The sequence below is a fragment of the Ochlerotatus camptorhynchus genome, unplaced genomic scaffold, assembly GCF_037179485.1.
Source record: "Ochlerotatus camptorhynchus isolate MF236.1 unplaced genomic scaffold, CSIRO-AGI_Acam_v1.1 ptg000308l, whole genome shotgun sequence".
NCBI lineage: Eukaryota > Metazoa > Arthropoda > Insecta > Diptera > Culicidae > Ochlerotatus > Ochlerotatus camptorhynchus.
In genome coordinates, this window is record NW_027040796.1 from 590,984 (window position 1) to 614,694 (window position 23,711).

The window sequence follows — 23,711 nt, forward strand, 5'->3', positions numbered from 1 at the left end:
GTTTCATAGAAAATCGGGGAACTAAATTGGTTTGTTTTGCTGAAAAAAAAACCCAACAACGAAACAAAACAAAACAAAATCTCGAGTGCGACAGCTGCCAAACTAGTTTGGAACAGTGCTTGCCTTGATCCAAATTTAGTTCAAAGTAGATCGAGAATTATACTGGTTTAAAAAAATTACATTTTAGAACTAGTCTAAACCAAAATATAGACCACCAGTGCAAGGGCTCGGTCTGGGTCTGTTCCAAAATTTTAGACCAAACCAACCAATTGGATCGCCGCTAAAGATGCCCTAAAGGCCTGTATAGAGATCGAAGCGAAGCGAAAATCTCATACAAAATACTACATTTTTCACCTGCGTGAAAAACGCAATTGGCAAATATTTCGCTTCACTTTGAACTGTAAACAGATACGATCCAGCGAAATCTTATTTTGTGGATCGTATCTTTTTCGCTTACGTTTATTTTTTTTTTCGCGCATGCAGCGCTAGCGAAAAAAGCAGCAGCTAAGCGAAAAGTTGACGTTTCGAGAAAGAGCGTATCTGTCAGATTTTCACTTCACCGGAGGTGTAAACTGATCGATTTCGTTTCACATGAACTGTAAACTGCGAAAAAAGGTAACTGGAAAACGTTCCACAGTCATTTTATCACAACCTTTTTCGCTAGCGAAATTTCATGATTTTTCGCATGCTTCAAATTTCGTTTTGCTTCGATCTGTATACTAGACTTAACAAAAAAATGTGTCTACATATGCGACGGATACACTTGTATGACCTACTATGAGCATGAGAATTATTTTTATAATAAATTATGAGCACATCCATGGTCACACTTGTATACTGCCGTTATACGCATAAGTGTCCCATGTTCTATGCAATTCTTATGCACAGTGGGACTCTTATGCGTATAACGGCAGTATAGTTTGTGTATAGTTGTTGTATAGTGCTCATAATAATGCTCAAGCTCATAGTAGGTCATACAAGTGTATCCGCGGCATTTAACGAGTGAACGGATTAATTTGATTTCACTCACTCGAGAAAAGTGACACAAGCAGCGGGCAATGTTTACTAATCATGAAAACTAAATCTAGATAGAGCTGGAATTAGGGCGTAACAGCTTTTGTAAACAATGACTTCTCTCGATGATTTCTAGACACTCAAGGCTCGCCCAAGCAAATCAACATCACTATCAGGCAGAGGAAGTCTTCCCCTAGCCGATGGTTATGTTGGTTTGCGTTGGCGTGCCTTGAATTCCTAGAAATCATCGGGAAAAGTCATTGTTTACAAAAGCTGTTAGGCCCTAATTCCAGCTCTATCTAGAAATGTTCATTGCAATGTTTTGTACCGCCGGGGTTAACCTCAATCGGATGGTAACTGTTTACGTGTACTTAGTCATTTTTTTCTTGCGTACATTTTCTCGATAATTCGACAGTGAGCATGCTTAAGGGCCTAACTGCGCCCTGCTCTTTATCGATTTTCTCTTTATATTGCTACAGCTAAGGGAAGAAATTTCTGAAATTTGTCCAATTCAGTGATGTAATAGGTTCTATTGGCCTCGGTATTGGCTATAAAAAGCAACAACAAATGCACCGAGAAATGTTAATCCAAGCGAGTTATTAACAATAGAGTAAATCGACGAAGAAAATCGATCATCGCAGTTACGCCATTATGCATGCTCACTGTCCAATTTTTTAAACTGCAGTGAGATTTAAACCACATTTCTGCGATCCTCGAGGTAGATCCTTTCACCACGCATTTATTCGGCATATTTTTCAATTTAAAATTCAGAATTTTTCACATATTTTTTTTTCGAAAAAACAGTCAAAAGGTTCATCAGATGAACACTGAGCTCATTCGTGACGTCACGCTGCTCAACTTAATTCATTATTCATTACCGTTCAGCCGTGCTTGCTTGCTTGCCTTCGTGGAGAATTGGGTTGTTTACGAGGTTCTTTAGGGGTATTGAGATAATTGCATATTCATAATCTGCATGTCGAATGGAGCCGAAATCCAATATTTCATTAAATTTAGAGTGCTGGAACTATTTTAAATAAGTGTGATTACATTAGAAAAAATCAACATTTTAGCGCTCCTCAGTAGTACCAGGGGGTGGAAACTAACGATTTTAAATTGATTCACTGCTTGAGTAGCCTATTGGTCCCAAGTACTTCTATGGCGTACCCCATTCTAGTTGAAATTCTATTACTACACTATGTTTGTTTTGATTCGCTATGAAAGTTTGACAGATAACATCAGGGGTGTGTGGATTCATGCAGAACATGCAGGGGTGAGTGAAATAGCTTGGGACTGCTTGGGACCGTTGTTCTGGTACTGAGTGAGCCAAAAATAATAATGATTTTCTTCGGGACCCAGTAGTCTTAGAGTTACCTCTATGGTAGTACCACAAACGAAGTTACAGACGACTAACTGGCGAAGAAATCCATTAAAATAATGTGGTTCACTGTAATATAATTTTCTTGGAAGCTTGTGCCATCATCCACCAGATGGGTTAGTTTTTTTGTTTTGATTTGAACAAAGTTGATTTTGTGTACAATGATTCTTTGACAGTGTGCAAAGAGTGTATCATTTTGTCATTTTTTTATGCATTTCAGTTTTGAGTAGAGTGAAAGAGATAGAACCAAAACATTCTAATACATTGAAAATGCTAGTACAATCCAGTAGTAGTGTTGCCATGTGGTACAATTCAGTAGTAGTGGTGTTGCCATGTGGTACACTGAAAAATTGAAATAGCAGGTTAGTCACCAAAGTTTTCGAGCCGCTCCGTCTGTCACTTCGTTTGTGGTAGTACCATAGAGGTAACTCTAAGACTAGAAGGTCCCGAAATAACGTGCTCACCTTTTGGCTCAGCTCTGGTACTCTCTTCGGTCCCAAGCTAATCGATTTACCCCTCGAAACATAGGAAAAACCTTTAACCCCTCATTTTATCTGTCAAACTTTCATAGCGAATCAAAACAAACATTGCGTAGTACCACAAACGAAGTGACAGACGGAGCGGCTCGAAAACTTTGGTGACTAACCTGCTATTGCAATTGGCAACACCACTACTACTGGATTGTACCACATGGCAACACTACTACCACAAACGAAGTTACAGACGACTAACTGGCGAAGAAATCCATTTGAATAATGTGATTCACTGTAATAGAATTTTCTTGGAAGCTTGTGCCATCATCCACCAGATGGGTTAGTTTTTTTGTTTTGATTTGAACAAAGTTGATTTTGTGTACAATGATTCTTTGACAGTGTGCAAAGAGTGTATCATTTTGTCATATTTTTATGCATTTCAGTTTTGAGTAGAGTGAAAGAGATAGAACCAAAACATTCTAATACATTTGGTGAAAATGCTAGTACAATCCAGTAGTAGTGTTGCCATGTGGTACAATCCAGTAGTAGTGGTGTTGCCATGTGGTACACTGAAAAATTGCAATAGCAGGTTAGTCACCAAAGTTTTCGAGCCGCTCCGTCTGTCACTTCGTTTGTGCTACTACTGGATTGAACTAGCATTTTCACCAAATGTACTAGAATATTTTGGTTCTATCTCTTTCACTCTACTCAAAACTGAAATGCATAAAAAAATGACAAAATGATACGCACTCTTTGCACACTGTCAAAGAATCATTGTACACAAAATCAACTTTGTTCAAATCAAAACAAAAAAACTAACCCATCTGGTGGATGATAGCACAAGCTTCCAAGAAAATTCTATTACAGTGAACCACATTATTTAAATGGATTTCTTCGCCAGTAAGTCGTCTGTCACTTCGTTTGTGGTAGTACTAGAATTTCTACTAGAATGGGATACGTTAATCGTTTGCTTGGGACCAATAGGCTAGTCAAGTAGTGAGCCAATTTAAAATCGTTAGTTTCGCATTGATTGTTGGTGGTACCATAGAGATAACTTTAAGACCAGAAGGTCCCGAAAAAACGTGCTCAACTTTTTGGCTCAGCTCTGGTACTCTCTTCGGTCCCAAGCAAATCGATGCACCCCCCAAAACATAGGAAAATCCATGAACCCCTCATTTTATCTGTCAAACTTTTATAGCTAATCAAAATAAACATCGTGTAGTACTATAATTTTGACTACAATGGGGTACGTTAATCGATTTGTTTGGGACCAATAGGCTAGTCAAGTAGTGATCCAATTTTAAATCGTTAGTTTCCAACCGGTGGTGGTACCATAGAGGTAACTCTAAGACTAGTAGGACCCGAAAAAACGAGCTCAACTTTTTGGCTCAGCTCTGGTACTATCTTCGGACCCAAGCTAATCGATTCACCCCTCGAAACATAGGAAAATTTATTAAACCCTCATTTTATCTGTCAAACTTTCATAGCGAATCAAAACAAACATTATGTAGTGCTAGAATTTTGACTAGAATGGGATACGTTCCCTAATAAACGGGTACCATACTCTAACGATATCATAGATGGTACGACCATCCCACATAAAGTTGGGATGATATCCCGAATTGGTGGTTAGGCGCTTCTTATGGTTATTGTTTATGCGGGTTGATCGATTTACTTGGGACCAATAGGCTAATCAAGTAGTGAGCCAATTTAAAATCGTTAGTTTCGTATTGATTGTTGTTGGTACCAACCAGGGGAAAGATTGGGCGCATCGCTAAGAATCTGCTATTTATCAATTTTATCTAGATGAACGCGTTATTGGGACGTTACTAATGGATATTTTTTATTGCTATTAAAAATTTAGTCGATTACTGAATTTATGGATGGGCCCAAATTAGGGACACTTAGGCCGACATTACCTGCATTTCCCCTATCAGGAATATTACCCAAACATGAGGAGCGCGCAGTGAACTTCATTCTGGGTACCTTTCTACCGATAAATACGTTAAGGCGCGGGAGCGTGCACGCATGTGTACACCGAATGCCCAGGTGGCGTTATACAACAATTTGTGCGATGAATTAATGAACCAGCTAAAAGTAATCAGTGATCAGTTTTAGGAATGAATCTGATGATGACAGCATCAATGAACACGATGAATCATTGTTATTTTTATTACTGATTTCAGTCAGCTACACCTTTGCACAAAGCTAAAGAACAACACGGAACTGTTTCTCTATTTTTGAAGTCGTTTTTACGTGTTTACAGTAGTGATTTTACCTTATAATTCAAACAATAAAACAAAACAATCTGTCGCCAGTGCACGTATAGAGTTATCACGAAGTTATCCAGCAATAGTTAGGCACAGGAAAAATGCAGCAAGAAAACATTTTAGCCACATTCAAAATTCTAATTATAGGCGAAAGTGGAGTTGGAAAATCTAGGTAGGTAAATAAAACCCATGGGACCATCATGTTACGGTGCACCACGGATTCCGGTTCTATTTTTGGAATGCATACAACATAATCATGGTGGGCTGAATCAAAACCCAAAGTTGTACCTATTTGTTTCGGGATGTAAACAATAATTCTAAAACATGATATCGGTGAATGCCCTTGAGCCGCTAGTAGCAAAATGTTTACTCATCTTAGCGACTACGCAGTTTCGCCATCGATAGTCATCCATTGATAGTGTTCTACAATGCTTAAACATCATTGCGTATTACTTTTACAGTTTAATGTTACGATTCACGGATGATGATTTCGACAAGGACCAAGCGTTGACCATCGGAGTGGATTTCAAAACAAAGATCGTGGAGATTGACAACGTAAAAGTCAAACTGGCCATCTGGGACACAGCTGGACAGGAACGGTTTCGAACGTTGACCCCTAGCTATTACAGGTCCGTTAGTATAATCTAATTTCTTAGTCTAATGCATTAACCGTTGTTGGCTGATTTGTTTTTCCAGAGATGCACAGGGTGCAATTCTGGTCTATGACGTCACGAAAAAGGAAACGTTCCAGAAGCTGGAATCCTGGCTGAACGAGCTCGAAATCTACGGCACCAGGAATAACATGGCGAAAATGATCGTCGGAAACAAGATAGACTCGGCAGATCGAGCCATCACCAGAGACGATGGTTTCCGGTTTGCGAAGAAACATCGTACCATGTTCATTGAAACTTCGGCCAAGACGAACGAGGGAGTACGGGATGCATTCGAGGAGGTGGTTAGGAAGGTGAGATCTGTTGGGTGGTTGAATATTTCTTAGAAAATTAAATTCATGTTTTTTTTTTTATGATTGCAGATAATGGAAACGGATGGCCTTTGGGAGCGCAACGATTACGGTGATTCACTAGATCTGAACAGGCGAGGAAACCAAGATGGATCATGCTCCTGCTAATAACAGCGGGCCGGAACTAAGAAATAGTAAATATCGTGTGACTAAGCCATAAGTATGTGTAATTTGCAACGTTGCTTCGATCGATTAGAATGTATTCAATGTGTATCAAATCAACTAGGAATATTGAATAGGGGTAGGTATAACCAAAGCGTTTGCCTACCACTTAAAAAACACATCTGATAGAACAATGATATTTTATATAAAATTTAAAAAGCATGAAAAAAAAAAACTAATGCAAATAAACTAAATAACATTCAGTAAACTAATAAATTCAAAGGTGTAGCTTAGAATCTATTTATTAGAAAATAAAAGTGTAATCCGATGGGTTACTGCTACCCTGCTACCTATTATTTATCGTGTAGAAAATTAATTTTATTGATAATAAAGGAATCCAAAGGTAGCCAATGTGTGTATGTTTCCTTTTATTGTTAACATGGTACTACTAGGCCAGATAGGACCAGGAACGGGCCTCCGTTCGCTCTGTCGGAAAAGGTGCAACTACAAAGGGTAGGCATACCATGCGTTCTGATTTAGCAGGACATGTCCTGATTTTTATGATACTGTATGCAGTTGATTTATTTTTCAAAGTGATTGAAACGTCCTGATTTTTAACGAAGAGTATCGTAAATAAAAAGCTCAATAAAACATATTTTTTGATAATAATGTCGATTAGGAGTATTGAAATAATTACATATTCGTAAGCTGCATAAAATGGAGGCTAATTCCAAAATTTAATTACTATTTTAAATTATTAAGATTAGCTCAAACCACCATCTTTTTTTATTTCCTCTGTTCGGGACCTAACACCACTGCGACCAGTAATTTGATCTATTGTAGTATATCCCGTGTCCTTAGTTTAGTGCATGTCGTATTACTCCATCACTATTGAGAAATGATGAAGTTTTCAATTTTTTTTTTACAGTTGTCATTCTTGCATTTATCGCAAGGATCCGACTCTAATTGAAAGGTCCCACTATTTATACCCTTCAGAGTGTTGAAACACCCTCCAAAGGCACCGATAATGACCATGCATCAGAACCCTAGTCTTAATCACTTCAAACTAGGGAACAATGAATAGAAGATTAGGAATCACATAGATGAAGACTAACTAACTAATTTTTCCCTTGTTTCAAGATCATCCTCGGTGGATAAAGCCGAGTCTTGTCACTATCAACAAGGCATAAAAAGTGTGTTCCTTTGATTACTGAAAAATCCTGTTCCCCTAGTTTGATGTAGAAGGGACTAGGAATCGGTGGTAGATCTTACATCCCGTAACGTATCACGAAAAGGTGATCTACCCACGTTCCGAGGCAACCACCATCATAGCTCCATGGCGGTACATAAGTGTGTGGCGAGCTGTCAATTTATTGAGAATGCGTCAACAAGCAGGTTAGTTATGCGTCAAAAGAAGCTGTTTCAGACATTGGGGATTTATGATGTAAAAAGGATTGTAATTAGCTGCCACTCGAATCGAAATATGTGGAATGTTTTTGATTAGGTAACAGCACGTAAAAGCATCCATTTTAGACCTATTATCAAAGGGTAGGTCACTCCGCACACCAATCTTGGGTCATCTTTTTTTTCAGTGTGCTGCAAGTGCGCCGCAGGTGTGCCGATTGTGCCGGTCATAGAGCAAGCTGCGATTGTTTGTAAAATACCCATCCCGGCAACCCGGTATTTCTGACACCTTGAATGTTTTGGTTTGAAATCGCAAGGATAAATCGGTCTAGCGGCATTTCGCATTTAAATCTATAAGTGAACCGAGAAGTGAACTGCTGGTCGGACTTCCTCTGATATATTTAATTGGAGGATGTTCCTGAATATACATCCAAACAGCTCGTAATGTTGTGAACAAGTTCAGTGACCAGCAGTGCTCCTATTTTATTTACAACAATCAAATGCCTACGAGATTGTGCCGATGTATGTGCCCAAACTGTGCCGAATCTAATTGCAGCACAATGTGCTGAGTGACTTACGCCTTGCTTATTATGGAATTTTGTAGCCAAATAGGCTTAAAAAAGTGCTGCCAAGGCATGCACCGAACTAAACTCTTTGATCCTGTTCTCTAAAAATTGATACCGTGAATCCCCGGTAACCTGACCGTTCTTAATTAATTGGTTCAACCGCGCTAATCTGCACGCAGCGCAAACTAAAAATTGCTCAAACGTCATCTAGCACATCCCTAATAAAATATGTATGGTTATTTGACTCGACGTTTTGTGGAATAGTTCTATCATTTGGGTTATCGTTAGTTTATGGTATTTATTTATTAGAGATGGAATAGATTGAAGTGAAATGGAACGATACGAAACGAAACACATAATCAAAACAAAGCAATAAATACCAGACACTCACTTTTCTGCGAGCTTTTCTGATGGTCGTAGGGTTACTAGAAGATCAAATTAAAAATGAACCCTCTTAAAACCTGAGTTAATACCCTAATAAAATAACCATAGAAGAGAGCTTAACGACGTGTTCGGGTATAATCCAAACCATTTGTGGAATAGTTTACCCATCCGGGATACAGTTGATTTATGGTATTTTTTATTAGGGTATTCACGAAGTATCGATCAGATTAACGAGGGTCCACGGTATACCCGCATAAATGCGAACCATAACTTGACCTTACCGAAAATGGTTTAAATTGTTTATAATCCCTGATAAACTTTAACTGAAATGGTTTTGGAACTTCACATGAAAGTTTGTGTGATAAAGTTTAATACCCTGGACAGACTATGGCTTATATCATGTAATATAGGCTGTCTTGCAATGAGCACTCATGCATTAGATTTCCAGTGAAAACTAGATGTATGAGTGTTCATTGCAAGACAGCCTATATTACATGATATAAGTCATAAACGCTGTCCAGACTGGAGAGTTATAACATGTTATAACGGTTGTCAACTAATTGCAACACAGAAACCACCATCAAGATAGCGCTATAACATGTTATAACTCTGTAGTCTGAACAAGGCAATAGTCTGTCCGGGGTATAAACCTCATGTATTATGGTTTTTGAGGGTTGTTACCATTACCATTCAAAATAATTGTTTTCTCCTAGGGGCTAGACAACTTTCAACCATGAGTAATTTTTGAGCAAATCTTGAGTAACTCTGAGTTACTCCCGTTGCTCAATGAAGAAAATCGTTTACAACATGCAATTTTTTATCGCAGCAACTTAGTTGAACAGGTTTCTCTTCTTATTTACATATTTGTGGTTCTGCTCATGCAAAAAAAAACAGAATAGTTCTTGGTGATCTGGGAATAAGAATACGGGTTTTAACTTATTTTTTAACTTATTATTTTAACTTATATACGGGTACAACTTATTGATGATATAAGTTATAACACTATCCTTCTCGTTACTACCGAATGTCTAAATCATTCCTCTGAACCCATATTATATTTTCAGCTTGCACCATGAAAAATAAATTTTACCAAGAGGCTTGAACAAAGGTGGGCCATTACCTTCTAGCTCAGCAGTGGAAAACGGTTGGGTTTAAACTCCCGACACCGATGGATGAAACAGTTTCACGGTAAACAAAGGGTACTTAATTCATGCACCAAGCACAATGTCGATTAGGACTTCAATCAGACAATCCAGCCGGTACCCAATAGGAGGTGTTTGTTTCGTAACAACTAACTAAGCACTCGCTACGGTTAAATAATACCTAGCACTTTATTTAACACAGCAAAACATACAATAAAAGGTTTATTAAGTTTATCACTAATTTGTATTTCACTTAAACTAGGAACAACGTGACGGATTAAAATGCCGTCGTAAGTCTCCTGTTCGTATAATACAGGGACCTGGTTGAGGTGGACTGATCCCCTTACCCGCACGATCGTTGTAGGAAGGTCAGTCCTCCGTCGATGCGATGATTTCCTTGGGCTTCTGAGAGCTTCTGATGGCATGATGATGGCTTCACTGATACGTAGTGGGAGAGAGCTAATCCAATCGTACTGCACAATATCGTCTAATCAGTATGGGGGTCTTGATCTACCGAGCTGGTGTGTTGGACGATAACTGTACGGTGATAACAGAGTTTTAGTTGGATGGATCATCTACTCTTCAACAAGGCTATTATATACAAAAATAACTTACTTGCAATTAGCTATAAATCTGTTCATAATGGCTGTTTGTAAATATGACAGTATGGAAAAAGTAAAATTGAGGCTACTTTGTTATTTTCTGAGCAAATACGAGTAACTCACAGTTACTCAATGTAAATACATTTGCTCAGAGTATAGTTGACTTGCCCCTAGGTTTTCTCCATAAATTTTCGGAAAGAAAACTATATTAGAACCTTTTTAATTATGGTTTAAGAATTTTAATGGTAATGGTTATGGTACTCAGTAAGGTCCACGAATGTTTTTATATTGTCGGTTAACTTTACGTGGAATATATCGCGAATTGGGAATCAGTAATTCACAGGCAACCTATTCGCGATATATTCCACATAAAGTTGATCGATGTTACAAAACCATCCATGCTCCTTACTGACTACCATAACCATTACCATTAAAATTCTCAAACAATAAGTAAAAAGGTTCTAATATAGTTTTCTTTCCAAAAATGTATGGAGAAAACAACTATTTTGAATGGTTATGAACAACCAGTGCTGCAAAATATCAATATCAATGCAAAATGCTGATTTTCAATAACCCCTTGATGTCAGTATCAGCCCAAACAATTTAAACATCAATGTCACTCGCCTCAATGTCAGTATGTAACGTACTGATATTCAAAGTTCGGCGGCAAATTTTTCTCATATACGCCAGCCAATCGTGTACTGATCTTTAGAAAACTCATCGGTACTATTAAAACATTGCAGCGGTTACACGAAATAGTTTATTTGTTGAGATAAAAGTAAGATTTTCCTAGTGATATTCATATGGATAGTAATATCAAAGCAGTACCGCCTGATGTCGTGCTTTCTACGAATATCAGTGTCAGTAGTAAAATTTAGTACTGCATGGTAAAAAGTTATCACATCTAATCCAAATGCTCTTGCACTTGACTCAGTCTGTTATGTGGAACTACGAATCGAAGTGATTTATCATTGATTTTCAAGTTATTTGCGTTTTGAAACAAAGTGATTTGTTGTTGAAAAATATGTACTGTATAACACCTTTAAATCAAAATGATTATCATTTGAATCGGCACCACTGTTTTCATCCATTGAATTTGATTAGTTTTGCTTTTGGAAGCAAATGTGAAAAACGCACATGATAAATATTACTCGCGAAGATGGCAAGTCAACAACAAATGAAGTCAAGCGAGAGAAGCGATAATTCTCCATCTCCACCCGAAATAATTTGCGTTCTAGAACGTGAGCAATACGAAACTGTTGCTGTAGTCAATAATAGCACTTATTGGTAGAAAAATGACAACACAGAGAACAAAAAATAATCGATTAGTTGTTAATCGAGTAATTAAAAAATGGGACATCTCTGATTTTGGTGTGATTGTATTGATAAAAAAAAGCGCGCAAAATTTCATCTCTACCGAGGGGGCAGCAAATCCACAAAATTACCTTGCATTGGATGAAAGGGACCGGAAAGAGGACACTAAAATAGAAAGTTTTTCTTCCGACTGTTTCATCTTATGTCGTTTTCGTTTTTGCGGTGTAGCACTGGTGTAGTGTAAGCAGGAATAAGCGCGAGTCTTTGACAGCTCAACAGCATTTGCTTGTAAACAAAGGTGCATCCTATATCTACACCCTAAAATATTTCGGTGTACGGCAGTGTAGCACCGGTGTAGCTACACCGCAAAAACGAAAACGACATTAGTATTTTTCTTTGTATTACTCAGATAATTTCGATTACAAAACAGTGTCAAACTTATCAAATTTATTGGTCAATGTCTTGCCTTGCTTCTACTAAAAAACCATGCGATGTTGTTCAGTGTCACTTGAAAACATGTGATATAGGTAGTACCGTGGACCCCCGCTAATCTGAACGACACCTCATTCATATTAACGGGGTTCATTTTTAATTTGAACTTCTAGTAACCCAATCAGCGCGTTCTGCACGGAGAAAAAATATTACCCAAAATTTGAGTTCTTTTTACTTAATATTGACTTCAGCCTCTCACTTGCACTCGTTATTGTTGTCAAAAAAGGAACAAGAGATTCGACCCAACGATATAGTTCAGCCCAATACGCTATTTTTGAGTGAAATGCATATTCTCAAATGTACGTAATTAAACTTAATTTTGGGTAGAATATACTTAAGAGTAGGTATGACATTTCGAGTTCAAAGCACAGCACATCAACAACAATGTGCAATACAATCTAAAATGAAGTGATTTGCTGTTGATTTCATCGTGCTTCGATATGATCTCTTCCAAAGGATTTGCACTTCGAATTGCAATGTTTGGCAAGTAGTGCAAATTCAACAGCAAATCACTTTACATGAACATGATGTTTTTTCACCGTGTGGAGCAATATTTAAAGTCAATATACATTGTTGACAGCACGCAGCTGCTAACAACCCATTATTTGTAAGGTTCATTTCCAAAACAATCATAATACATGAGGATAAAACTTTATCACACAAACGTTCATGCGTTCATGTAAAGTTCCATAACCATTTTAGTTAAAGTTTAACAGGGATTATACACAATGTTTAACCATTTGTGATAAGGTCAAGCAATGGTTTGCATTTATGCGGGTTACCAACCGGTAAAAAATTAACGATTTTAAATTAACTCACTACTTGACTAGCCTATTGGTCCCAAGTACATCTATAAGCGTATCCCATTCTTGTCAAAATTCTAGTACTACACTATGTTTGTTTTGATTTGTTATGAAAGTTTGACAGATAAAATAAGGGGTTCGTGGAATTTCTTATGTTTCGAGGGGTGCATCTATTAGCTATTAGAATTTCGACTAGAATGGTGTAAGTTAATCGATTTGCTTGGGACCAATAGGCTAGTCAAGTGGTAAGCCAATTTAAAATCGTTAGTTTCCACCGGTTGGCATTACAGAAGTATAGGCTTAGAACAACTGTGGAACTGCTCAAGTTGAGTCTCTTGGTTGAGTAATAACACGCAGTGAAACTAAAAACAAGTATTTAAGAGAGCAATCCGCTCAGGTCTGAAAGTCCCTATAATAAAGTTAAAGAAGAGAAGAAGTTTGTATTTGACGATACTTTAAAGAAACATGAATAGTTTAATGAAACATAGTTCATAAGGTCCCTGGGATTTAGGCTCGGTATTATGTAAGAGTGTGGGAGGATGTTCAATATTACAGATTTATAAAACATTTGAATTCGGAGAACTTCGTCAAAGTTCCGAGAACTTCTTCAAAGTTCGGAGAACTTCGCCAAAGTTCAGGGAACTTCGTAGATCTTCATGAAACTTCATAGTACTTTAGGAAACTACAAAGAAGTTCAGATAACTGCGTGGAAGCTCAGTAAAGTTTCTAAAGTGAAGTCATTTTTTTAGAATTTCAGCAAACTTCGTCGAACTTCAGTGAGCTTCGTCGAAGGACAGAGAATTTTGTAAAAGTTCTGCAAGTTATTTTCTTATTAGTTTGTAGAACTTAATCAAACTTTGCAGACATTTATCGAACTTCAGATAAATTTAGCGAATTTCGTAAAAATTCGGGGAACTTCATTGCCGTTCAGAGATTTTTCTTTATCATCAGGGAACATTGTAAAACTGCAAGGACATCGTAGATGTTCAGGATACATCGTAGAAATGCAGGAAATTAGCAGACATTCGGGGAAGTTTGTAGAGCTTCAGAGAACTTTGTAGAAATTCAAGGAACTTAGTAAAAAATCGGGAATCCTTTTTTTTAATTTCAGTTAACTTCATATAAGTTGGGGACCTTCTTTTAAATTCAAAGTACTTCGTTGAAGTTTAATGGACTTGAATCAGGTCAGGGAGTTCCGTAGATACATTGTTGAACTTCAGGAAACGTCGTTAAAAAACTGAATTAATCCACTTATGGTGACCCTTCAGCCAAATGACGAATCGGAAAAACTCGACCTTCTCCGATTTGCATAAAACTTTACATAATTGTGAGTTATGGGCAATAAATTGTAGCACGAAAACGTCACTTCTGATCGAAATATCTCATAAAGTATATCTTCAATTTTTCACATTATAGGCGAAATACGTATCTGTCATAGATACCAAAATTAATTAAGTGCAATTAAATGGAAGATAGCCTTTTTTGCTGTTTCATTTAAGCATTCCGCTAACAACCCAATTTCATTACTTCATTATAACTTCAATGTTTATATTTAAAATAAAAAAATCATAATAAATGCAAACTTTTAGAATTTTTAAAACCATGGAAACTTGAAAATTTCCAAAAATCGTTGTACAAGAATTTTTGATAATTTTTTTAACTTTTAGTTAGTACACATTTTATGTAATTTTTACATAGGAAATAATATTTGAGACATTCTAAATCCTTATATAAATCTGACCAAAATTTGATGTTCCACGATTTTTTGTTAATTTTCCAGTGTTCATGGTTTTAAATACTTCAAAGGTTTGCATTTTCGTGAGCTTTATTAAAAAATATATTATAAATATTGAAGATATATTTTTTGAGATAGGGGAAATGGGTGTAATGTCGGCCTAAATGCCCCTAATTTGGGCCCATACATAAATTCAACAATCGACTAAATTTTAAATAGTGACCAAAAATATCCAATAATACCGCCCCAATGACGCGTTTATCTAGATAAAATTGATAAATAGCAGATTTTTAGCGATGGGCCCAATGTTAGATCCATAGTGGCCTTAGAGACATTTCCCCTATTTCAGATTTTTACACTTTTTTTGGAACAAAATTACTTAAAAAAAATTACCGTGTATGTTCTTCCCAGAAAGACTTTACTTTTATAAACAACTTTGTATCAGACGTCATTTCGATTAGAAGTGACGTTTTTGTGCTACGATTGAAGCGATTTGGATGGGGAGCTCGGGAGAGTGGAATTGCCAACTCCCTGTTGTTAACATTTCGTGAATTGAAGGTGGGCTCTTCTCCCCACTCATTGGGACATCCTCTCGTATGATGGCTTGTTCTATATCGGGTCGGAACATTTTTATCATTGGATTCTTCTTGCTTCCGTGGATACCGCGTAAGCATCTCTGCTTACGGGTCCACGCTCCGTTTTTGGCCCTTGATACAATGGTAAATTGAATACAACTAAGTATCGTACTTGATCAAGTCATACGAGGTGTCCAGTCCACTGTCCAAAGGCTGTGGCCTGCAAAAATGAGTGGTATATGCTATGTACTTTACCAATGCAATAAATTAACAGTACACATTCCACATTTCATGTTACAAATATTAATGTTACTACTCATTTTGAACCATAAAACCACCCACACCGGTGCGTTGCTATTCACAGGGTGGCCAGTGAATTTTCATTTTGAAATTCCCGGTTTTTTCCCGGTTTTCCCGGTTCAAATCTTAAAAAAATCCCGGGTTGTTAATATTCAACAAAAAACGAATTTCAACCCCTTTTTAAGAACGTGCTGAAAGGAATTTACTGAAAAAATGATTTTAGAAGATTCCCAAGATTCTGGGCTTTAAAATTTTTGTGGAGTCTGAAACTAAACTTTTTTTTTCAAAATTTGTGATTAATACAATCTTTGTGATGCAAGATTTGAAGAAAACATGATTAAAATGTGAAATTTTGAAAATTTTTCAAGATCACAGATTTGAAAAAGAAAATATTATACTTATGAGTCGTGGAGTCATAATTGTCACGCTCCGAGACTTGGAAGCATTTTAAGGGTTATAAAAAATTACAGAACAATCTATAGAATCTAGCGGAAAAACCCTGGAACCCTGAGCAGAATTTCAGAATTATTCTGACATGAAATCCTTAGAAATTGTTAGCTGAATTTGGAGGGATTTCTGTGGAGAAGAATACAAGTTCTAAATTAAATGGTTAGGTAATTTTAGAAGATTTAAAAAAGAATTGTGAAAAATAAAACTTTGCGGAAAATTCCTACGTTATTCTGAGCCGATTTGTATGGGGGAAAATGACAGATGAATTTTAAGAAGAATTCCAAGAAAATTATGATCAGAATTCAACAAGAAAAAGAGTTCTAAGATTGTTCTGGCAATAATTTCAACCCTAGTGCGAAAGATTCATCACAGAACTCCAACAAAATTGATTGCAAAAATTTGCTGATAATTAGAAAGAAATTCTTTAAAATACTCCAAGGGGCTTCTAAATAAAATTTCGGAAAATTTCTGCTGTTTTGAATAGAATTAAAAGAAATGTTTCAAAAGATTTTCAAAGGAATCAAAGTTTCCGAATAGGCTCAAGGTAATTCTAAGAAGGATTCAAATTTAATTCTTAGAAGGGGTTGCAAGGGGAATTCAACGGCAATTATTACGCTGAGTGTTTTCTGATTTATTTCAGAACAAGTTAATTCTGGAATTCATATAATGAGAATTTTGAACAACGAAAAATTAAAATCCCGGGAAAGAATAATAAAGCTTCGGTTTTAACAAATGTTGGTTTCCAAAGTCCAGCATCTTCAATATTTTCTTTTAAGGACCATGCACTTTACATCTGAAATTGAAACGACAAAAATTAATTTGCAATATTGCTGAGTGATTAAATTATGAAAACGACAAGACGGCAAACTGAAGATAATTATGCAGCAAATGGAGCAAGACATTCATTTGGTAAAGGATCACTCTGTTTTAATGGTTTATTCTGAAATTATGGTGTAAACATTTGATCCTTTGGTATGGTTAATTTATTTTCCCGGTTCTCTCGTCGAATTCCCGGTTACTTTACAAATTCCCGTATATTTCCCGGTATTCCCGGTTTGCTGGCCACCCTGTATTCAGAGCAACCGTACCAATGAGTAAATAAGGCACATTTACCAACCTTTACTTGCGTACCGGGGGTTGCTATTCAGGTGGGGGAAATAGCAATCCGTACCTTGGGAAGTAGTGAGTTCATAAATTTAGCAACCCGGTAGCAACGCATCAGACGGTTGCTATTTTGAATAAACGTCAAATGTTTGTTTTGCCGGTGTGGAAAACGGTAACTTAAATTATGACTCTGATAGCAACGACCGGTGTGGAGAGGAGTGATTAAGCCAAAATGGAAACGCTGTGCGTAAGTAAAATAGTGCCGCAAATGGCAACGACTGGTACGGTTGTTCTTAGCCGTTGCTATTTTAGTTAGCAACCAGGTTTCGCACCGGTCGTTGCTATCACCACAGACAAACAGACGTAACACTTCATTGTGTATCTTCGTTCACGTATTTAACGGTTGATTTGAATATTATCAGTTCCGCGAACTACTCGCCGCAGCGCTGGCATCGGATCACTTTGACGTTTCTATACATTCTATAGAACTTTTATGCAATATTGTTTGCGAGTTAGCGAGCAAGCTTGTTTTCCGCGAGAAGCCAGAGAGATGTCGTTACTGAGGACCTATGTTTTGAGATACTATGTTTCCAAGAATAACTTTTTCAAAGAGTTACGTCTGTTTGTCTGTGCTATCACGATTGTTAATTTATGTATTTAACTTTCACACCGGTAGTTGCTAAATCTATCGTCGAACTTCGAGCTAAAACTGATCGCAGAGCTTGTTGTGATTATGATTATGAACATCCGTAAAAGTGATCAATTCGTAAAAAATATTCTAGACCTCCGCGATTTGTTTTTAATCACTTGTTGTGAAGCTATATGAATGAATTTGGATTTGAGACCAGCATGTCCACTCTGCTCTGTCACGGAACAGTCGTCCGGAAGATCTGGAACATCCGTAAAAGTGAAAAATTCGTTAAAAAATATTCTTAAGCTCCACTATTTTTAATGCACTCGTTGTGATAATGCATGAATTAGTTTGGATCTAGAACAAGCATTAGTTACTTTGCTGGCCTCCGGAATATAAGGAATATCCGAAATAGTGGTAAATTCGTAACAAGAGATGCCAGAGGTCCGCGAATTTTTAGTAATTCTTTGTGGTGATGCTACAGAATAAATTTAATTTGGCTCATCATACTTGTCCATATATTTATACAAAAATTTCAAGTAAACTTACAACAGCGTTAAAATTTAACCAACCCAATTTTCAGAAAATCAGTCATGAAAATTCAGTGTACATAAATTTTGAAAAATGTTGTAACTATATGAAAAGTTATAGTATACAAAAATTGTAAAGTATATTAAACCAGTTACCTACGAACTATATTTCAGTTAATACTTTTCAAGTGACCTATAGAGATCGAAAATCGGTGATAAAAAATCCGCCATATAGTGTGCACCACACACTGCCTATGCACAAACCTATTCTAAATATATGCTCAATAACATTTCCTCAGCATCGCTACACCCCTCGTCCCATCGGAGCAAGCCGCATGCTGATACACAACCACCCAATAAGGGGGATGGTATGCGATAGGTGGAATATTTTCCACCAGAGAAGAAAAACAAGAGACAAGAGAGTGTCCCGTAGCAAAGGGAAAAAAAGGACAACAGAGTGAGACAATTTTCCGCTCTCTTGTCGGTTCTAGTATGTTTTCCACAACATTTGTTCCAGCAGCAACCGGAAGGGTAGTCAACAGTCAGTAGCTCTCGAGACGCTAGCAACCAACGATGTGGGTATTTTCTAGGCAGAGCAGCTGTTTGTATGGTTGAAAAGCCAGTTGTTGCCAGCTGAAGTCAGGCAGTGGAGAGGTTTCACGCGTGTGAGAGCTTGGAAGAAAATTCACGGAAAATCCAACCAGGAGAAAGAGAGCGAGCGCGAGTAGTAGCAGCAGGGGTGGCCTCCTGTAGAAGGAAAAGTTTCAGAACACACTACCGTGTTGAGCGACTCTTGGCGGATGGCATAACATCGGCATCCAATTAAAAATTGTGTTGCGCGGAGGAAAATTGTTCAATGGCTATCAGTTGGCATTTATTGGCGAAATAATTGAACTTCCTTCTACTAAAAGTGACAAGACAAAGTGCAATTTTCCGGTTTCGCGAAAGAGGACGGGTGTGAGTGTGTGTTTCGGGTAGATAGATAGTTCCAGCAATTTTCTTAGTTATAGGCGTGTAAAGAATATTTTGCGCAAGAATTTCCTCGGTCCGTCGGTCGGTGTGGCGTAGTATCGGGGATTTCATATGCGGATTCTGTGAAAAACAGGGCGACATACATTTTCGCAAGGATTCTCATCGTCTGTTGCCATTTTGCTTTGCGGTCACATTGGATAGTGCAAAGACGCAAAGAGGATATACATAGAAAGCTAATCATGTCAGGAAAAAAATGACTGGGAAGCAGTGATTCACCCAGGATATATTTGATTGTGTAATTAGAAGGCCTCTGGTTGGGATTATTACGTGGTCACTAAGTGACGAAGAAAAACAACCGGTCGGGAAAGTGAAAGGAGAAACAAGCTTGAAATAAAGTGCTTTTAGTTTGGTGCCTAGCAAGGACGAGTTCCAAAACGGAGGAGTAATTATCTGCAGGATAAAAATCGGTAATTGACGTCGCCCGGAAGGACACACACATCCGTGCAGACGAATAAGTACGTAAGACTGGTTCGTAGATATTAAAATACTTAATTATTAATCAATGCTGGTTTGAAGATTATCATAAGTCCTGAACTTTCTACCCTATTAGCCTAGTCAGTAAAGGCACGGTATTACCAAGGCGGAGGCGGCGGGTTCGATTCCCGATCCGGTCGAGGAGATCTTTCATTGGTCCTTGTGCTTGTCACATAATATACAAATGCATGCATTGGTTGGCATAGAAAGCTCTCAATTAATAACTGTAGAAGTGCATCCAAAGCACTACGTTGAAAGTCAGAAAAAACACTCAAATTAAAATCAATAGTTTTTAGTCATACCTATTTAAATTGTATGCTACACGCTTACAATTCGAACAGCTATGACCAGGAAAAACACCGTCACTCATTCTTGGTAAAACCCAAGGTAAAACTGCACTCATGAAATTTATATATAGGTGTCTTAAATGGGGACCTCCCACTTAGCTCGGTTGATAAAGGCAACTGCAACTGCTGCAGGCGGTTGGGTTCGATTCCCAGTCCGGTCTAGGAATTTTTCGGGTTTGAAAATTTCTCGACTTCTCTGCACACTTAGAAAAAATCATGTAAATTTAGGTGTTCTGAGAGTGACATATATGAGCGTCAATTTTGACATAAAGTTAGGTCATAACAGATGCGAAATATAGCTCAATCAAACGTACTTTTCGTCGAGCAACGAACTTTTCAGTCTCGTCTTAATATTACATGACATGTTTGTTTACGTCTCATTCTTTATGTCAAAGACGGATTCCGTCACGTGTAAAATTAGTTATTTCTAAGTGTGTGGGCATAAAGTAGGATTATACTTGCCACATCATAATACTACCCAGACAACCAGAAGTTGTATAATAATGTACAGACAGTATCGTAAATTGCTACAGTTTTAGTCAAAATCGCATATAAGAATGGCATACCTACCTCGCATTATGTTTAAGTTAAATCGTATAGAATGCAAATTTCCGACCAATATGCGATGACTCATTTTTCCATCGTACACACTTAAAAATAACTAATTTTACACGTGACGGAATCCGTCTTTGACATAAAAGATGAGACGTAAACAAACATGTCATGTAAAATTAGGTGCTCCGAGACTGAAAATTTCGTTGGTTGACGAAAAGTGCGTTTGATTGGACTATATTTCGCGTCTGTTATGACTCAAATTTATGTCAAAATTGACGCTCGTATATGTCACTCTCAGAGCACCTAAATTTACATGATTTTTTCTAAGTGTGTACTGTATCACAAATTAAATCGGATTACATCGTAAGACTTTTCAAAATGAATTTGTTATTACAGATTAAATCGTATATGATGTTAAATCAACTCGTTTAAAATTAAATTAAAATATGCACGTATATGGCCTCCACTTTTGTACGTATAAGCCATTTCTTTGCATTATATACGAATTGTTTGTTTGTATATATGTTTGTATATCACGAAAACAACTTTGAATATACGTGCATTCTGGTTGTCTGGGTAACGTTCCGGGTCATTTGCCCGAATGCCGTTTGGCCGAATGCAATTTGGCCAAATACTGATTGATTGTAAATTGATAAACGAATTTGAAATTGAACCTGGCTTGTACTGTGTTCCGTCTCTCCTTCTTGGCACAGTGTGAAACTCACTGGCGTCGGTAGCATTGGTGCTCAGCACGGAAAACAAGATCGACGAAAAACAAATCAAGGAAAGAAAAAAAAAATGATTAGAACCATAGTTTACTATAGATATGCAAATAGTAGATAAATCTTTACATTTGAACCAACACCAATTCATTTTTATACTTAAAGTCCGAGAATTTCTCACTTCATTTTTACAACGCAAAAACAAATACAGTTTATTAGTGGAATTGAAATCTACTTTTTTGCGTATCTATAACAAACTTAAACTCTATTTTGTCTGCTGCTTCAAAAATAACTATGTTTCGTCAACTGTGTGCAAAGTTATTAGCAAATGAGGAGTTCGTGACCAAAACTGTGTATGCCAAGCATGCCTCTAGTCTTGCGTAGTATGGACAGTAGACTGATGCAAAATTTTCGCTCCACAGTGCTCAAACGGTTCCAAATCGGGTCTTGATTAGCCTCCCAATATTTGAATTAATTTGTTAAGAAACTGACTTGGCACAAAATATTTGAAGTTTATATGGAAATTGATATGGGAAATTCAATGTTTTTGTTCATAACAATCTAACAATTCAGCATATAACGCTGCTTTAAAAAATGATAGCTGTGCTTGTAGCATTTTTCTTAGCTACTACACGCAAACCAAAAATGTATTATATTGAATCTTAGTTGAAGGGATCGAGAGAGAGAAAGAGAGAGAGAGAATATCGCAAAAAATGACATCACTAAACTTTTCGAAATTTCAGACTTTAAAAATTCTCAAATAAAAAAAAGTAGAAGGGTCTGTGTTTAGAGGCACGAACGGAAACTTGACGTAGGACCGCTAGTGGACGGAACAAATGTGAAGAGCATTTAGTCCTTTTAATTGATCGATCAACTCTCCCGTTTTTGAATTGTAGGTTGGTACGGTTGGGTTCTTTAAGGGTATTGAGGTAAATGCATATTCGTAATCTGCATTAAAAATGGAACCCAAACCCAAAAAATCATCAATTTTGGTACACTGGAACTATTTTGAATAAGAACGATTACATTGGCAAAAATCACTTTATTAGCGCCCCTCGGTTTCACTTTGTATGGGAGCGAGATGTCAGTTTGTCAAACAGTGAAGTTATTATTTTGCTTTAAACGAAGACAACAACTGACTGGCAACTTTGCCAGAATCCAAGCGACAGATACAGTAGCGCTGCACTTGAGTGAAGGTGGAAGCAACGCATAGAAAAATGAGCAAATACACAAACCCTTCTTCTGAGGATGTAATCTTTGTTATCAAATTCGTTCGAAGCATTTATCTTTGAGCGGCAGATGACGCGATTGTACCTGTCTCATAGCATTTGTATGAGAAAATGGAAGAGTTGCCAGTCTTCTTGATTTGTTGTCTTCGCTTTAAATCTTGATTTAAAAATCGAGATGAAAGTGTGTGGGCTCGAAACAAAAATATCGCTGTGCTCAGAAAACGAAGCTCTTTCAGATAATATATAAAAACCGATATATTTTTCAAAATTAAAGAATCCAATACTACTATTTTTTAAAAGAGAAAGTTGTTGAAGAGAATCGATCAAAATCACTTGCACCCCTGCCTCCAAGTTACAAGATTACAACTATGGAGAGCATGGTCATTGGAGGCGTATGGTTCTGAATATGTACACTGATAAATTCTATTCCAACAGCTTATTACAGGCTTGTTGGCCCTAAAAAGGGCCGTTTTGTTGGCAAAGTTGGTGATGATTTAACCTCCGAAACCGTACAGAGTGCGTCTCTGTCGCTTCAAAGCGTAGATGACATCCATGGACGCTTACGCTTGGCGTGTTCAGTGTAGGTGATAGCATCACGGATCTCATTTTCCAGGAACACCTTCAGCACACGTCGTGTTTTCTCGTAGATCAGACCGGAGATACGTTTGACACCGCCACGGCGAACCAGACGACGGATGGCGGTTATCACGAAGAACCTTGCGATTTCGCTTGGCGCCTTCTTTACCAAGACCTTTTCCTTCTTTGCCACGACTAGAGTCGGTGTATAATGAGTCACGCTAAGTCTACCTATTGAACAGTCAAACCGGCTACCTATCGTGCAAAGTAAACAAGCATTACGATGCTATGAAAGGTCCACGAAAGGTATTGCAATTAAATATAAAAGATAATCGAAGAAATGATCATATACACGCAGTGAGCATTACATTTGTCATGCGATACGTTTTGTTATGATCAGTAATTACAATTTCTACTATTTTTCTTTAAGATAATTCGACAAAATCACTGATATAATGATTTACTACAGCCGTTTTTTCCTCACTAGAA

At 37.3% G+C, this 23,711-nt stretch overlaps 2 protein-coding genes across 4 annotated transcripts in view; both read left to right on the forward strand.

Annotated features, from left to right (window-relative positions):
* The first annotated feature begins 5,087 nt into the window (after window positions 1-5,087).
* LOC135707359 (ras-related protein Rab-18A-like) lies at window positions 5,088-6,649 on the forward strand. The gene is made up of 4 exons (XM_065229176.1): window positions 5,088-5,304; window positions 5,594-5,761; window positions 5,829-6,096; window positions 6,166-6,649. The coding sequence occupies exons 1-4, from the start codon at window positions 5,234-5,236 to the stop codon at window positions 6,259-6,261; spliced, it is 603 nt and encodes a 200-aa protein (XP_065085248.1). The 5' UTR covers window positions 5,088-5,233; the 3' UTR covers window positions 6,262-6,649.
* A 12,230-nt stretch (window positions 6,650-18,879) lies between these two features.
* Window positions 18,880-23,711, forward strand: part of LOC135707342 (uncharacterized) — a 29,471-nt gene continuing 24,639 nt past the window's right edge. Inside the window, exon 1 of one of the 3 annotated variants that reach the window (XM_065229158.1) lies at window positions 18,880-19,791. The gene's annotated coding sequence lies outside the window, so the exon portion shown is untranslated. The remainder of the gene's footprint in view (window positions 19,792-23,711) is intronic. The other 2 variants (XM_065229159.1, XM_065229157.1) reach the window with 2 other exon arrangements.